Source organism: Gossypium arboreum, chromosome 1, assembly GCF_025698485.1.
Source record: "Gossypium arboreum isolate Shixiya-1 chromosome 1, ASM2569848v2, whole genome shotgun sequence".
Taxonomy (NCBI): domain Eukaryota; kingdom Viridiplantae; phylum Streptophyta; class Magnoliopsida; order Malvales; family Malvaceae; genus Gossypium; species Gossypium arboreum.
In genome coordinates, this window is record NC_069070.1 from 6,179,994 (window position 1) to 6,198,261 (window position 18,268).

General features: G+C 28.1%; 1 protein-coding gene and 1 long non-coding RNA gene across 2 annotated transcripts; one reads left to right on the forward strand and one right to left on the reverse strand.

Moving 5' to 3' along the window:
- Positions 1–6,492: 6,492 nt before the first annotated feature.
- LOC128290964 (uncharacterized) lies at positions 6,493–7,830 on the forward strand. Its single transcript, XR_008280793.1, has 2 exons — positions 6,493–6,681; positions 7,629–7,830. It is a non-coding gene; the product is annotated as an uncharacterized LOC128290964 (long non-coding RNA).
- A 6,545-nt stretch (positions 7,831–14,375) lies between these two features.
- On the reverse strand, positions 14,376–15,227 carry LOC108482006 (uncharacterized). The gene has a single exon (XM_017785111.2). It carries the CDS (start codon positions 15,037–15,039, stop codon positions 14,518–14,520), a length of 522 nt encoding a protein of 173 aa, XP_017640600.1. The 5' UTR covers positions 15,040–15,227; the 3' UTR covers positions 14,376–14,517.
- Between the last annotated feature and the right edge of the window lie 3,041 nt (positions 15,228–18,268).

The window sequence follows — 18,268 nt, forward strand, 5'->3', positions numbered from 1 at the left end:
AGAGGACCAAAATGGCAATTATGCCATTTGTCCTAAGTGAGGCGGCATAAACATAAAAATCTGAGATTTTTTTTATGTGTTAAAATATATATATTAAATTATTATTATATTATAGTATATTATATTATATATTATATTATATAAATAAGTAAAGAAACATAAGAAACAGAATGAAAGCAAACGAAACATGGAAGAAACAGGGGAGAAAGAAAGAAAGAAAAAGAAAAAGGAAAATTTGGGTTTCAAGGCTCAAAGTTTAATTTGGTAAGTCAATTAAGTCATTTCTTCTTAAATTTTGATGTTTTAGAAGCTTTGGAACAAGACTTTGATGAAATTAAGTTGATATTTTGAGAGTTTATAGATTTTCAAGTATAGTTCATGTTGAATAAAATAGTGAATTAAGGGTTTAATTGAGTAAATTTCAAGCTAGAATTGATAATAGGATCAAATTGTAAAGTAAGTTATAAGTTTTATGTTGTAAGGACTAAATTGATGAAATTTTGAAATTAGGAAAGTATGCTGGAAATTTAATATTTAAATGAGAGTATGGATGAAATTTGAATAGAAATAAAGTATGAATTAAGATAGAAAAGTAAGTGAATTTAGTTAGAATTAAATTGAAATTAAAGTAAATCAACATTTTGTACTAAGACTATTTTGGACAGCAGCAGTAGTCTAAGTTTCAAAAATCACCAAAAATTGTAGAAATTGAATTAGAGGATGAATAAAATATGAAATTAAATATTATTGAGTCTAGTTTCTTATAGAAGAAACGATATAAGCAATTGAATTGTAAATTATGAGATATAATGAATTTTGTGAGACAAGGTCAGAATGAATTCGGGTTCCCCTATTCTGACTTTGGAAAATCACCAAAAATTGAATAAAAATAATTAGAGGCTTAAAGTTATATGTTTAGAATCCCTAATGAGTCTATTTTCATTAGAAATCAATGAGAATGTTATCTGAGTTCTGTACTGTGAGATAATTAATTTTTAGTGAAGAAGGGACGAAACTGTCAGACGGCAGAATAGGGGTGAATTTAAAGAATAAACTGTACTTAATGGCTAAACCAAAAATTCTGAAAATTTTATTGTAAGAAGATTTGTGAGTCTAGTTTCAGGAAAAATTAGCGGATCTTAATTTAGAATTCTATAACTCAAGATATGAATTAGTAATGTATTAATGATTATGAATTGTATTAATTTCGTAGTCAATGTGGTACCGTAAATCTCGGCTAAGAAAGGACAAGACAAAGTCAACGGAGTTAGCTCGAAAATTACAGTTTGTATTTCTGTAATCCGAACCTAATACTTAATTGTTGAATTTATTTCTTAATATGTATATTAAGTGTTTTGAAGTAAGAATTATTGTGTTTTGCAAATGAAATGGATTGATATAGTATGTGATGAAATTATTGAATTTATATTGATTGAATTGGCGATATATATATAGATATATATATTGAATATTGAATATATATTGATTATTTGAATTGAATTGAAATATAAATTGTTTGAAAATTTTAAATATGAGATTTGTGATATTTGGATATTTGTTATTGAAAAGTGAATTGAATTGTATTGGATTACGAATTTATGTGATTAATTAAAATGTGTATTGATTGAAAAAAATTGAAAGTGAATTGAATACCCTATTAACAGTATCGGGCTGAGTCGGATATAGTTGGCATGCCATAGGATTGGAAGTGTTCAAGGATTCTTCGACCTCGAGTCGATGAGACACTGGGTGTCACTATATTTCTTCGGATAGATTCGATGAGGTACTAGGTACCAACTTTACTTCGGCTAGGCCGATGAGACACTGGGTGTCAAATATTGCTTCGAACTATCCGATGAGGCACTGGGTGCCATATTGGTGTGTTTGGTTGGATCCGTGTATCCGCCAAGGTCCGAGTCTTGTTAATAGGGGTAAATAAGTGAAAAGATAAGTCGAGTGAATTTGATTGATTGAGCTATTGGAATGAAATGAGAAATTGAATTGAGAATTGAAATTGAGATATGAGATTGAAAACATGAACCAAAAGGTTCATGAAATGAGTGAAGTTCAAATGGATGATGATTGATGTTAGAATGAATTAAGATGGTATATTGTTAAGAAATAAAGTGTGAAAACAAGTGAATTGTGAATATATTGTATAGAATTTATACGGTAAGTAAATGAAAAGAATTGAACAAATATGCTATTGTGTTTGTTATATGACTTGTATAGAATTTATATGGTAAGTAATTGAAAATTTATCTATAAAACAAACAAATGAATACTTATAATTGTTATTGTGATTTTAAGTTTAATTGTTATATTATTAAGTGTTCGGATTATGGAAATACCACTGAGTATACCATACTCAGTGTCTGCTTTGTTTCCGTCTTGCAGTTTAGTAAAGATAGAACGTTGAATCAAGATCCCGATTCGATCCCGAATTCATTAAGGTAAAGTGTGTTAATTATTGGTAATGGCATGTACCTAGGATGTTTTATGAGAGTCATTTAGGTTGTAGATGTACTCATGAAATGAGTAAATTATGGTTGGCAACGGTATGTAGTATGAATTTTGAAATTTACTAAAAATTCGTAGTGATTCTAAATTAATCCCGAATCGAATTTACTGTTCATATTGGACCGCGAGGGCCCATTAAAGGGACGACATCTTAAAACTAGGATGTGTGTAAATATTTACTTTAATTAATGACCGAAATTGGACCGTACTGACTGGTAATGTCTCGTAACCCTGTTCCGATGACGGTATAGGGTTAGGGGGCGTTACATTTAGTGGTATCAGAGCTATTCAAGTTTAGCCGATTCTCGGACTAAATCGAACTCGGAATTGAGTCTAGGGGTACATGCCATAATGGAGTCGAAATCGAGTCGGGATCGGATGCTGATATATTTGTTTGGTACTGTTTTATAGTGAAAATGTTAGACAAAAATATCGATGGTATTGATTATGAAATGTGTCTTGAGACGAATAGTCTCGTGAATTAGATGAAAACCGAATCAACAAAGACTGGTATAAACTCAATGGGTAATTAATTCTTGAATGATGACTGATGAAATAATAAAAAAATGATACATAATTATTTAGAATTATAACCGATGTTTTTCAATGAATAGAAGAAATTGTATTTGTTATGATATCTACCCTCCTGCTTTCTTAATCGGTTCTCAAGTGCTTCAAGGTATAGAGCTTGTCCGAACGGGTAAGTTATCTGCTGTTTAATGATCCGGACATGTATATATATGGTGTGGATGAATTGAGAATTACAGTTGAGAATGATCTTGAAAGAAATGAAACTGGTTAAAGAATATTATCGGGATTGTAAATGAATTGTTCGATCACCGATTAAATGTTAGAAGGGTATGATATTTCGTTAAAAGATTTAGCTTACCAAAGGTAGAAAACATTGATTATGTTGTGATTAAGAAAGGGTTATTTGAAAGTTTTCGAAATGAGTTCGAAAGAAATATATATATATCGATCGAGATTTCTTGATCGAAACGCATGAAATTCTTGAAGCTTAAACAGGATCATATAACGCAAATCGTATGAAGGAATTTGTTTGATTAAATAAATATATCGGAGGGTATATTCCGATAGAAACTGTATGATACAAATGGTTTGAAGATGGTTTAAATGAAGATGTGTGAAGAATATAGAATAAGGAATGGACTATGTGTTAGACATGATTCTCCGATTATTATCTTAATGATTGCTTGAAAAAAAAAACAAAACATTGTTCGAGTTCAAGACCGAGTAATGTAGCTAACGAGGTAGGTTACCTGTAATCTCAAAAATACGAGTGAAAGCCAAGTGTGACAAATGACTTCACCAGTAAAATCGGAGAATGAACATCACCAGGTATATGTTAATTATATATGAGAAGATTTATCTCTACGGATGTCATTACAGAACTTTCTTCTTTATCGATACTAATATGATTATTTTAAATTGATCCTGGTTTGACTATTCCTATGATTACATAAGTTCAAGATCTATTAAAGATTTGCTGTTGGGTTTGTTGAAATTTTGCTTTGAAGCATTAAATTTTTCGATTAGTATTTATGGGTGATAAGATCTGCAGAACTATTTGATAATGATACTACTGTTTTCGAACGATTTGATGTTCTTACTATTTGATATAATCTCAATAATGGAATGGTTAATTCGCATGATATGGTGGTAAATTATAAGCGAAGTATAATATGTTGCAAGATCAAGATGATGAAATGTTTTGTTGAATCGAGAAGATTGAGCTAATTGTCTATTGTGATATTGAACATGCCAACATAGATATATGCGGAAAGGGGTCATGGTATTTACCTTGTTTATGTATTGAATATTAAAATATTTAAGTTAAGGTTTAAATCAAGGCAATAGTGCAAGAGAATTCTAATGTGTTTCGGAAGAGTTACCCGAACTCATCGTTGATTGAAGAAGTTGAATGTGCTATAGATTTTGTAACTGAAATGATAGTGAAAAATATATTTGAAATCGAGGTTTTCTAAAACTAGTCGGTTATTATAGAAAGATGTGAAATTGGAATGATCTGATAGACGTTAGCAAGGTTCTGATTAGTTGAAAGCTCAGTTAACTGAAGCACTAGTTCTGGTTCAGTCTGAAATCCGATAAAGAAACTTGTGGTTTACAGGATAGCGTGTTTTGATGCAAAAAATAAAAATAAAAATAAAAATAAAAATAAAAATAAAAAAAAAAAAAAAATGAAGTAATGGTTTATGTTACGAAATGTTAGAATCACATGGGAAGAATTATTTGATACCTGATTCGGAAGTGGTAGTTATTGTTCTTGCATTAAAAGATCAAGATATGATAATTAATTATCATCCTAAAAGACAATAAATGTATGTATATTCAAGTTGAAAGCTTTGTTTTGTGTTATGAGCTATGAACATCTCGATCATTATCATTTGAAGATGGTTCAATTTTGGTAGAGATAAAAAAAATTAAACCGACTTCTTTTTAAAGAGATCTGCGAAACTCAAAAATGTGGTAATGAGTTATCGATTAAATGGATATAGTATCTGATTTACGATTAAACATTTCAGATTGGATATGATGGTTGTTTGCTATTTAGAAATAAAAGTGAACAGAGAGATTCGAACTTATACAGAGAATTTGCATGAAATTATAGTAGTACTATGTCTATGCATTTTGGAAGAATAAGATGTACAATGATTTGAGGAAGATGTGTTGAAGATCGGGAAAGAAAAGTAGTACTTTGAAATTGTATATAAATGTTTATATCGATCTGAGATATCTTGAGAATCATATGACTAGAAAGGATATCGAATGGAAGTGGGATATAATTTCTATGGGTTTGAATTGGAATTATCTCGATCTTTGAAAAGAAAGACGGTATTTGAGTAATCATCGAAGGTATGGTGAAGCTTGTATATTCTATTCTAGTATGAATAAGTTTCTTACTCAATAATTGTTTGAAATCTAGGTTTCGAGATTATCGATTACATGGTATGGTGGTTTCTATTATTTCGATTGAGATACGTGGTTTATACTCGATTATAGAACAAGTACAAGAAGTTCGGTGCGTAATAATAGTTTTCAACACCGTATGAAGTTCGAATAATGATTGATGTAAACCGCATGGGATTTGATTAAATACAAGAGAGAAAAAGAATATGCGAGTTGTTTAATTCGTGAAATTGAAGAAAAGTGGAAGTGATTCGAGATAGATTGAAAGTAATTTTGATGATAAGAATCATATGTGGACTTGAAACATTGGGATATTGAATATTTAATTAGTGATATGATATTTCTTAAAGATCCATCTTGAAAGAAAATTTTAAAGATCAAAGTTGAAAAGAAATTGAGTTCTTGTTCATTGGGCTATGTGAAGTTGTAGAAAAGTCAAATTGGTAAAATATTGCTTGGTTTTGCTTCTAAAGTTACAGAAAGTTTATGATAATTTTTCATGATTTGAAGCTCAGAAGATTATAGAGATTAAATCTCTTGCATGTTATATCGACAAAGGATATTGAGATTTGATGTAATCTATAGTATGAAAAAGAGCCGGTTGAGATACTAGCCCGAGCGGTAATGTCATAATATTGAAGAAGCAATATGGGAACCGAGAGGAACAGCGAGATCTTTGTACTTACACCCCCACCTCTCTCAGGTAAAATTCGAGGACGAAATTATAAAAGGAGGGGAGAATTGTAACGACCCGAATTTTACTGTTACCAAAAAAGTGTATTTTCGGGTCTCCGTTTCTGAAAAATGGATTCTTAATAAATATTTACGAAGTCAATTGAGTGGTTAATTAGATTTTAATTAAGTAAATTTAGTTTAATTAAGAGTAATTAGGAAAAATGACTAAATTGAATAAAGGATGAAAGTTGAATTGTAGATTAAAAGAAAATGAAGAGGACCAAAATGGAAATTATGCCATTTGTCCTAAGTGAGGCGGCATAAACATAAAAATCTGAGATTTTTTTATGTGTTAAAATATATATATTAAATTATTATTATATTATAGTATATTATATTATATATTATATTATATAAATAAGTAAAGAAACATAAGAAACAGAATGAAAGCAAACGAAACAGAGAAGAAACAGGGGAGAAAGAAAGAAAGAAAAAGAAAAAGGAAAATTTGGGTTTCAAGGCTCAAAGTTTAATTTGGTAAGTCAATTAAGTCATTTCTTCTTAAATTTTGATGTTTTAGAAGCTTTGGAACAAGACTTTGATGAAATTAAGTTGATATTTTGAGAGTTTATAGATTTTCAAGTATAGTTCATGTTGAATAAAATAGTGAATTAAGGGTTTAATTGAGTAAATTTCAAGCTAGAATTGATAATAGGATCAAATTGTAAAGTAAGTTATAAGTTTTATGTTGTAAGGACTAAATTGATGAAATTTTGAAATTAGGAAAGTATGCTGGAAATTTAATATTTAAATGAGAGTATGGATGAAATTTGAATAGAAATAAAGTATGAATTAAGATAGAAAAGTAAGTGAATTTAGTTAGAATTAAATTGAAATTAAAGTAAATCAACATTTTGTACTAAGACTATTTTGGACAGCAGCAGTAGTCTAAGTTTCAAAAATCACCAAAATTGTAGAAATTGAATTAGAGGATGAATAAAATATGAAATTAAATATTATTGAGTCTAGTTTCTTATAGAAGAAACGATATAAGCAATTGAATTGTAAATTATGAGATATAATGAATTTTGTGAGACAAGGTCAGAATGAATTCGGGTTCCCCTATTCTGACTTTGGAAAATCACCAAAATTGAATAAAAATAATTAGAGGCTTAAAGTTATATGTTTAGAATCCCTAATGAGTCTATTTTCATTAGAAATCAATGAGAATGTTATCCGAGTTCTGTACTGTGAGATAATTAATTTTTAGTGAAGAAGGGACGAAACTATCAGACGGCAGAATAGGGGTGAATTTAAAGAATAAACTGTACTTAATGGCTGAACCAAAAATTCTGAAAATTTTATTGTAAGAAGATTTGTGAGTCTAGTTTCAGGAAAAATTAGCGGATCTTAATTTAGAATTCTATAACTCAAGATATGAATTAGTAATGTATTAATGATTATGAATTGTATTAATTTCGTAGTCAATGTGGTACCAGAAATCTCGGCTAAGAAAGGACAAGACAAAGTCAACGGGAGTTAGCTCGAAAATTACAGTTTGTATTTCTGTAATCCGAACCTAATACTTAATTGTTGAATTTATTTCTTAATATGTATATTAAGTGTTTTGAAGTAAGAATTATTGTGTTTTGCAAATGAAATGGATTGATATAGTATGTGATGAAATTATTGAATTTATATTGATTGAATTGGCGTATATATATATAGATATATATATTGAATATTGAATATATATTGATTATTTGAATTGAATTGAAATATAAATTGTTTGAAAATTTTAAATATGAGATTTGTGATATTTGGATATTTGTTATTGAAAAGTGAATTGAATTGTATTGGATTACTTAATTTATGTGATTAATTAAAATGTGTATTGATTGAAAAAATTGAAAGTGAATTGAATACCCTATTAACAAAGATGTCGGGCTGAGTCGGATATAGTTGGCATGCCATAGGATTGGAAGTGTTCAAGGATTCTTCGACCTCGAGTCGATGAGACACTGGTGTCACTATATTTCTTCGGATAGATTCGATGAGGTACTAGGTACCAACTTTACTTGACTAGGCCGATGAGACACTGGGTGTCAAATATTGCTTCAACTATCCGATGAGGCACTGGGTGCCATATTGGTGTGTTTGGTTGGATCCGTGTATCCGCCAAGGTCCGAGTCTTGTTAATAGGGTAAATAAGTGAAAAGATAAGTCGAGTGAATTTGATTGATTGAGCTATTGGAATGAAATGAGAAATTGAATTGAGAATTGAAATTGAGATATGAGATTGAAAACATGAACCAAAAGGTTCATGAAATGAGTGAAGTTCAAATGGATGATGATTGATGTTAGAATGAATTAAGATGGTATATTGTTAAGAAATAAAGTGTGAAAACAAGTGAATTGTGAATATATTGTATAGAATTTATACGGTAAGTAAATGAAAAGAATTGAACAAATATGCTATTGTGTTTGTTATATGACTTGTATAGAATTTATATGGTAAGTAATTGAAAATTTATCTATAAAACAAACAAATGAATACTTATAATTGTTATTGTGATTTTAAGTTTAATTGTTATATTATTAAGTGTTCGGATTATGGAAATACCATTGAGTATACCATACTCATTGTCAGACGGTTTGTTTCGTGCATGAGTTTAGTAAAGATAGAACGTTGAATCAAGATCCCGATTCGATCCCGAATTCATTAAGGTAAAGTGTGTTAATTATTGGTAATGGCATGTACCTAGGATGTTTTATGAGAGTCATTTAGGTTGTAGATGTACTCATGAAATGAGTAAATTATGATTGGCAACGGTATGTAGTATGAATTTTGAAATTTACTAAAAATTCGTAGTGATTCTAAATTAGTCCCGAATTGAATTTACTGTTTATTTTGGACCGCGAGGGCCCATTAAAGGGACGACATCTTAAAACTAGGATGTGTGTAAATATTTACTTTAATTAATGACCGAAATTGGACCGTACTGACTGGTAATGTCTCGTAACCCTGTTCCGATGACGGTATAGGGTTAGGGGGCGTTACAAGGTCTTTCCTCGTTTTTTAAGTTTTATGTTTAGGCTTTTTTTTTTTTAATCTTTTCTGTTACGTAAATATTATTAAAGTGTTATATTATCTATTTATATTGCTTTTAAAAATATTATTTAAAAATAAATTTGAGTGTATTATAAAAATCATTATTATAGCTTTTCAAGATGTTGTTATCAATCTTTGTTACCTAATTCAAGTGCTTGAAGAGTATATCTATCGAAACTAATCTAATTACCTCGATAAGATATCTCTTTCAGTCTTCCTCTATATTGTTTACAAAATCGGGTTCTTTTAGGGTTATAGTTAATGATTGTTTATGAATTCCATCTCTATTACAAAACTAGACATGAGAGTTTCTTCTCGTCCAACTCCTCACGAAAAAAAAAAAGACTAAAAAAATATTTTATTCTTAATCTTAAAATATACAGGTAGTTAATGAATAATTGAATCTTGGAATTCTTTACTTTGAGATCTTATCTGATCTTAGAAATTTGTATTCTATTTCTAGATAATGTCTTATATTGGTTTTACTATAATGTTATAATGAATCTTTATTTTGTTTTTTTGTTATCATATTCAGATCGAAAAAATTAAATAATCAAATAAAATGAAACTCAAATTTTTTAAGTAGTAGAGGTGTCCATGGGTCGGGCAGATAAAAAGTTAAAACCCAAGCCCGGCCAGATTAATTTTATATTATTATATATATTTTAAAAATATAATACATCAAAATATTAAAACATTAAATTAAACGTTTCTCAAAGAAATTAAAATAAATTAAAAAAAGTGTATACACTTAAATAACACAAAGATAGGTGCAACTTAATAATCAAATGCCTCTAAAATATTAACAAAATTAACAATAAAACAAAAGTTATACAATATCCAAATAATAATAAAAATTGTAGTAACATAATAGTGAAATGATAGCAAAATAGTAAAAAAAAAAGAAAATAGAAAAAAACAGAAAGCCTTACTCGAGGCTTGGCCCATTTTCTAAACAGACCTTATTTTTTGCCCAAGTCTATTTTTCAGGCCTATATTTTTATCCAAACTCTCTCACTTTTCGGGCTGTGCCATGTAGCCTGGCCATGGACAGGTCTATTCGTGGGCGAATATTTACTCTTTTTCTAGTTAAATATTTAAATTTATTTTGATGAAAAAAATAAACTATTGATCAAATTAAATTGAAATTAAAAAATGATAATTATATTTCATTATTAAGATTTTCTAGAGAAAATATTTGTTATACTACTAAGGAAGTTTTTAGACTCTACAAGTAGTATTAGAGGGTTGACAACCTGTCTCTGTAAGTATAATAAAATATTTAAAAATAGATATTTTAAAAAGACGCATGTCAATTTTTAAAATTGTTTGTGAAATTAAAAAATACACTACCAGTGTATCAAATTCTCACCCAAGTAAATAATAAAATTTTTATCTAATCTTTTGTATTTTCCATATTTATTTTACGGTCCATATTCAAGGTCCGTGCCTATATTAAAAATATTATTATTATATTTGTATTATATTGTAATTTACATCTCTGGGTTATTTTTTAAAAAATATCAGTAATGCTAAATATAAGACAATATTCTTAAACTAGCCTTTTGAGGAAACTAAGAGCCACTTCCTCTTTAGATCATATGTATACATATGATGTGTGTATGTATAAATTATGTTTATTTTAAGTTGCCAAACATTATACTGCAAGAAAAGCCATCCTAGTTTATCCAAATTTTTAGTGACACTTTTTGATAATGTTCTCATTTTTAATATCATTATTATTGATTATTTTTCTATCTAATTTGCTTGTTCTTCACTTTCTACAATATATTTCTTAATCTTATTTTAGTTAAAGATTCCTATTTATTTAATAAATCAAAATAAAATATTTAGATTTGTTCCACCCAAAATGATCTTATAATTCAATATATTTTAAAAGCCAAGTGGATTCCAACATAAATATTAATATCATAAATTTAAACATTATCATATACTTTATTTTTATAATATTTAATTTTTTATTAAACCTAAAAATGTGTCACCCTTTAAATCTTACTGATAAAATTTAAAATTTTTAATAACAATGTATAAAATATTTTCTATATATATTTGATAAATATTAGGTAAAAGTATAATGAAGACATTTGTACTAGGAGTCGGATTATATTTTGTGTCATTTATTCTAAAAATGGACAAGTTAGTCTATGTACGTTAGATCAAATAGCAAAATGGTTATTCTATTAAAAATTTCATTCACTTTTACTGTTAAAATTTGGTATTTATACATTAACATGAGGTGCACATGGCACGTCATATGTCACTTTCTCTATACAACATGATTCAAATTTTGATTAAATTGATTGGTTAATGATTTTCACCCTAGGAACATGATTCAATTTTTTGGTCAAATTCTGCTATTAGTCTTTATACTATACATAAGTTATGATTTTGGTTTCTATACTCTAATCTGGTCCATTTTAATCTCTATATTTTTAAAATTCTAAAATTTCAATCATGATTCAAACAGTAATAATTAAATTTGTTAGGTCAAATTTTGCTATTAGTCTATTTTTTCTAAAGTTATCAATTTTACTTATTATACTTTTTGAACTTCAAAATCCCAATCATTGCTCAAACCGTTACTGTTAAATCAATAAACTAAAACAATGTGTCATTTTGTGAGGATCACATGAAAACAAACTGATATAACATTATACATAATAATACATTTTTCACATAAAATTTTGAAAGTAACAAATCTAATAACTATTGTTTGGATCAAAGCTAAAATTTTAAAATTCAAAAAATACAGACTGCAAATGATAAAATTACAATATATAAACTAAATCGATAACTTTTACGTAAGACAAACATTAAAAACAGAATTAGGTCTTTTTTTTTTCTTAGTACTCCAGGTGTTTTCCATCATGATTTAAAAAGATAAATAAGTAAATAAATAAATAAAAACCAAAGCTAGTCCAAGACACCATCCACAAACTTTACCCACATGTCATCATTAAAGCACAAAAAAGACTGTCACATTATTGGTGACAAAATTACCAGTGACAAAGGCAATAAAAGGAAAAAACAGTTTCATATTCCCATGTCGCCATTAAAGGGAAATAAAATACTCGACGAAAACGATGGGCTAAGCGTAACCAAAACGCCATTAGTTAATTTATACCAGATCAAAATGGTCAACTTACCGTCACTATTTTTGTTCCCACAAAAAGTTTAATCCAACGGTTTCTAGTTTCCCCAATTGGCCAAGAAAAACGTCGCTAAACGTTTTACTTTTCTCGACAAAGACTTGCATTACCTTTTTCTTTCATTTTTTTTCTCTTTTATTTTTTAATTTAAAAGAATTATTGGGTTTTTAGTGGCTTGGAATGTCTCTCCTATGGCAAAGTAAAAAAGTTCACGTGATGTCAAAATTTGTCCGAACAATTTTCGTCGATAAAAAAAGAAAAAGCAAGTAATTTTAAATGGAACCAATTATGTTTACCATATTAAGCAATAGGGTTGTCTCCTCTCAATTTGTCTATGTATGTTCTGGTCGCCTTTTCTACCTTTTTGAGTTTCCATTTTTGAGTCATTCATTGCTAGTTAGCAAACAAGTGTTATGTATATAAGTTTATATCTATTTTACTATTCATATAAATTAATATTTTTGAGCGTAGGTTACTTTATTTAGTAGTGTCATCTCTATTGTTTGAATCTAAATTTTTCTTTAAAAGTATAATATATCTTATTATTACATCTAACGCTTATTAATAATTAAACAAACTGATTTAAATTAGTATCACGAATTAAATAGATACCAACTCAATTGAAAAATGACTAAATTACTCATTCTTATAAGTTTTATTATAAAAATATAAATTGAATATGATGGATAAAGTAAGTAGGGTCATGCAAAGAAGACTTTGAAATAAGTGCTCTTATGTCATAGTAACAAGACAATTCAATTACAATAATTTGCATGCATTACATAACCTCCAAAGACTAGCTTACTTAGACTCATCTATAGAACCTAAGGACCAATGAAGTTTAGGCAAAGTTATAAGAATAATTGATGAAATCGTTTTTAAATTGATGGAAATAATTTATTTTTAAATGCCAAAGTCTTTTAAATTGATGAAAACAATTTTTGTAAGAATTTTAATTTATAAGTATTAAATTTATATTATAAAACTATTTCGTATATTAATAAAAAATTAAGTGTTGAATATAATTATTTGATTCGATACTACTTAAAAATTCGTTATTTTATAAATTTTAATTTTGAATAATTTTGGATAAATTTTAATAAAATAAGAAAATAATTTATCTCAAAAATAAGAAAATCCATTGTGGACTGTAAAACCAGTTGAGGATCTAACAATTGTATTATAGAGTATAGTAAAAATAATAAATAAATAAATATAATCAAATATAATACTTTGCTCGCTCTCATCTCACTTGTAGAATATAAAAACTCCATAGATGATATATTAAATAATCACTTTTAAAAAATTAAATGTTAAAACTTTCATTTTAATGATTTATCAAACATACCCTAATAATAAATAAAATTTACATTACATTACTTTTTCTTTTTCAAAATTATTATTTAACAAATATAAATAATACTATGAATTATACTATTATTTTTTTGTTTGTGAAGATTAAAAATACCATAATTATATTATGAATTATTATCTCTTGGACTTTTACATAAAAATTGAATTTTTGAGGTCTAAAAGTAAAAATATATATAAATATTTATTTTAAGTTTAGTTTGTAAAATTGAAAAGCTTTTTATGATAATAATCATTATATCACATTTAAAAATATATTTAATTTTTAATGATCAAATATATAGAATTTTTAGTCTAAAAATATATATAATTCTCGACTTATTAACATAAAATGAATGAAGTTGAAACTAGTTAAAGGGTAGATTGGACAATCTAAATTTCAACAACAATAATTTTCAACTATCATTCGATGTTGCCTAGCGGTTGTATTTGTAGCCTATTATTTTTCTTCACCCAACCTCACCAATTAATTAATTCCGACGGCCCAATTTTCCTTTCTTACCCAAAATACCCTCAAAGCCTCCAACCACATTCTTTTCTTTCGAATTCTAAAATTGAAATTGAAAAAAAATCGAAAATTTCTCTGGAAAATTTCATAAAAATCTCCAAGTTAGATTACACGATTGGAAATTTGGAAATGATCCTCTTGATCATATCACAGTGGAAAAAAAAAACTTATATGGGGGAAAAGAAATAAATTTCTCACTCTTTATATTATATTTAATCTTGGAACCCTGTTTTTTCAAAAATTGCGTTTCTGACCCTCCTCAGATCTCTTCCTTTCAAAGTCCTCCCTACCCCTTCATGAACCGAGAACGACGCGATCCTCGTCCTCGCCATTTGCTTCGCCAAAAACTCGTGAGGCGGAATCCTGACACCTCCTTCCGACCAATCATCAGCTTCCACGTCATTATCGTCGCTCTCCGATCTCCTCCGATTATCTCGGTACTCTTCCCTCAAGATCTTCGACCAGTCCGGTATGTTGACCGGCAGGGATGCCGGCGCCCCTCCGACGACGGAATTCCCTCCACCGCCGCGCTTGTTGGACTGCTTCTTCGCTACTCGACTGGTGGACCTGAACTCAGGCGAGTCGGAGCGAGTCGAGACACCGTTGTTGTAGATATCTGACTCGTCTAACTCAAATGCCGACGCCGAGTCGTGGCTCAACGTCGATTGCAGTTGTTGATCGCTGGATAGAAACCGGTAGTTCGGTCTCGAGTAATAGCCTCTGCTGCTCGCCATCAAAAATTCAAAAAGAAAAAGGAAATCTTCCAAACTCCCTCTTCTCTTGTTAGTATTCCCTCTGTTTAATTCTCCTGCGGGTTTTTTTTTTTTTTTTTGAAAATAATTATTTGGTTTTGAGTTTCCTCTTTGGTTTTCTGATCATTTCGATCTGCTTTTATAAAGGTTGGCTTCCATAATGGATAAGGGTGGCTCGCTCAATTTAAAATTAAAAATAAATAAATAAATACAGCTCATAAAATTACAGAAACACCCCGTCATTTTCAGGGAAGCTCATCAATTAATATAAATTCACAAAATTATCTTGAAATCTGAATCCATTTTTTATTTTTATTAGATTTGAGTGTTTTTATTATTCGAATTAATTAAATTGTTTGTCGAAAATTCAAATTTAATAATAGAAAATACAAAATAATCAATTTTTAATAATTTATAAAACTCAACATGTAACTTAAAAAACATCAAGCAAAATACGGTTGCGGAAGTTATGATCCAGTGTTTTCAACTTCCACGACTTCAAAAATATCCTTCCAATCGGACCGTTGAAAGTGGATAAACTTTGCGTGATTCGTTCAAGTATTTGACTTTTTTCTCACTGAGTTGTTTTTATCCAAATTAACTCTACAACTAGGCTATTTCCCTAACACCCGGAGTTTTTAACTTGACCCGAATGATAATGACACGTGGGTATACGACAACCACAGATGGACGCCACGTGGAAGGTTAGCAAGCTAGGGTGAGGGGCAAAGTTGGGAAAACGAATTTTGTCTCTTACTTGGTTTTGTCGTGACGTGAAAAATTGTTTTAGAGTGGGGGCGTTCTGGTTCGAGGAAGGAGGACAGGGGAGTGGTCCCCTTTCCTAAATGAAAGAGGATTTCGACACGTGTAAAAGTGGCCCACCATTAACACGTGGCTTACAGCCATTTAATGAAAGGTAACGAGCGGGATCGCACGTGAAGTGGGGCCCATCCTCTCCCGCTTGGATCTAGCGCGCCTTGGCTTGCCAGCTGGCTCGATCTTTGGACATATCCTCGACGTATCGCTAGACGAGAATTTTTGGGGGGGTGTTGAACTGGAACTCTAATTCACGTTTTGCTTGTGAAATTCAATTTTCTTAATTAATTAATTAATTAATTCACACCTTTTTAGATTTTAGATACATTTAAAATCTACTAGATTATCTCACACTTCGTGGATAAAAGGAAGAAAATATGAAATGAAAATATATTTTATTTATTTTTATGAATTATAAGAGGAGAATAAAACTTTAATAGTAGCGTGACTAGTACAACTTAATTTTAAACTATGTTTGATACAATAAACACTTTAATTATCAAATTAATACATAAAATTTAAAATATATTTATCTATAAATTTATAAAAGTAAACATTCCCTTAGGATATTGATTAATGCCATGAAGGATTAAGGTTTAAATTTTAATATTATATTTTTAAAATAGTTTTTAATAAGCTTATAAAGAATATTAAAAGATTTTAATGTTTTATTATTATCTTTAAAAGAATTATACTTTTTTCAAGTGAGTTAACATTTGATTAATTTGTGATTCTAACTTAATTAATCTATTTTTATATATATATATATATATATATATATTAGATTATCGAATACTCGTGATATGAGTTAAAATTTTATGTAATAAATATATTTAGGTTTAATGAAAAATTTGGTTACTAATGTTTATATATATATTTTAAAATGATCCTAATTGTATTTTTAAGTTTTTTAGCCATCAACTTTTGATCTTCTTTTTTTAACTTTTTTCTAATAGATTTGATGAAAGTATAGATAAAAAGTTAATGGGGAATGTAAATTTCATATGTGGAATATTGTTAATGAGATGTAATTTATTACTTAAATAACCTTATAAGATAATTACATGTGAAAATAATAAAATAAATAAATAATACATGAAATTAAAAAATCACTCTTAAACGTAATTATCTAAAAATTAACTCAGTAAAAAACCTCACAGAAAATAAACATATGAAAAATTGAAAACATTTAAAAAAAAAGAAAGAAAGATTGAAACATTGAATTTATCCACTAAATCTGTTAAAAAAATAATTTGAAAAAAATCAAAGATTGATGACAAAAAAGCTCAAAAATACAATTAGGATAATTTTAACAAAATATATAAACTTTAGTGACCAAAATTTATCATTAAGCCATATATTTATTAAAAGTTTATATAAAAATCAAATCAAGTTTTGATTGAAAATGGTAAAATTAAAAGTTATAAATTCATTGTCTTCTAAGTTTAAATTACATTATGCGTAAATTTTTATAGATTGTATATAAAATATCTTAAAATGACAAGAATACCCTCATAATAGTGTAACTTACTTTATATATAAAAAAATATTCCAACCATTTTTTATGTTGAGTTGGTGTCGAGTTCCAACTCAATTAGAGACTTAATATATAATATTTCAATTATTTACAGACATATGTTGAATTGATTAAAAAATTGAACGTAGTGACTTCGAGAGAAGCCTATAACTTGTTGATTCTGGATTAATAAATCGTCATGTTGTTGCAGCATTGCTACAACATCACTACCAATAGTTGCATATATATAAACAAAAAATTATAGATTTTGAATACTAAATTTATTATTATACCAATTAAAATTATGTAAATTTGACAAAAAACATTAATGTTGTGATTAATCGTCCTTCGATGTTCATGTTCAAAATTGATAGTTATTAAATTGCTTTAATTTTTTTGAGAGGGAACAATTTACTCAATATCGAAATTGAGAGTAATCGAAAATGTCTTTTTACCATATTTTATTATTCTCATTTATGTTTTTTTAAGCTACAATGCTAGTTTGGGGTGATATCGGTTCGAATTTATCGAATTTTTTGAATTTTTTAAACTACCCATTATAATCTGGTTCGATCCGAGTCTCAGTTTTTTCATATTAATTTCTTGTTTTGAAAATTTAAATTTATTTTGATAAAATGAGTTTTCTTTTATAGCTTTTGAATATTATTAATGAAGTTTAGTCATTTTCATAAATATTTTTAAAAACAATATCCGTTTAAGTAAAAAAAATCAATATCTTTTATATAATTTATTTGAAAATAATTTTATATAGAACTTTTTCCTATTTTAAGTAAAAATTATTTATGTTGACATCATAAAAATAAAATCAATTATAAATTAAATAAAATAGACTTGATTCGGTTTGAGCAACCGTGATTT

Excerpts from the sequence above, each read along its gene's own strand:
- LOC108482006 (XM_017785111.2), bottom strand. The coding sequence starts at position 15,039 with ATGGCGAGCAGCAGAGGCTATTACTCGAGACCGAACTACCGGTTTCTA.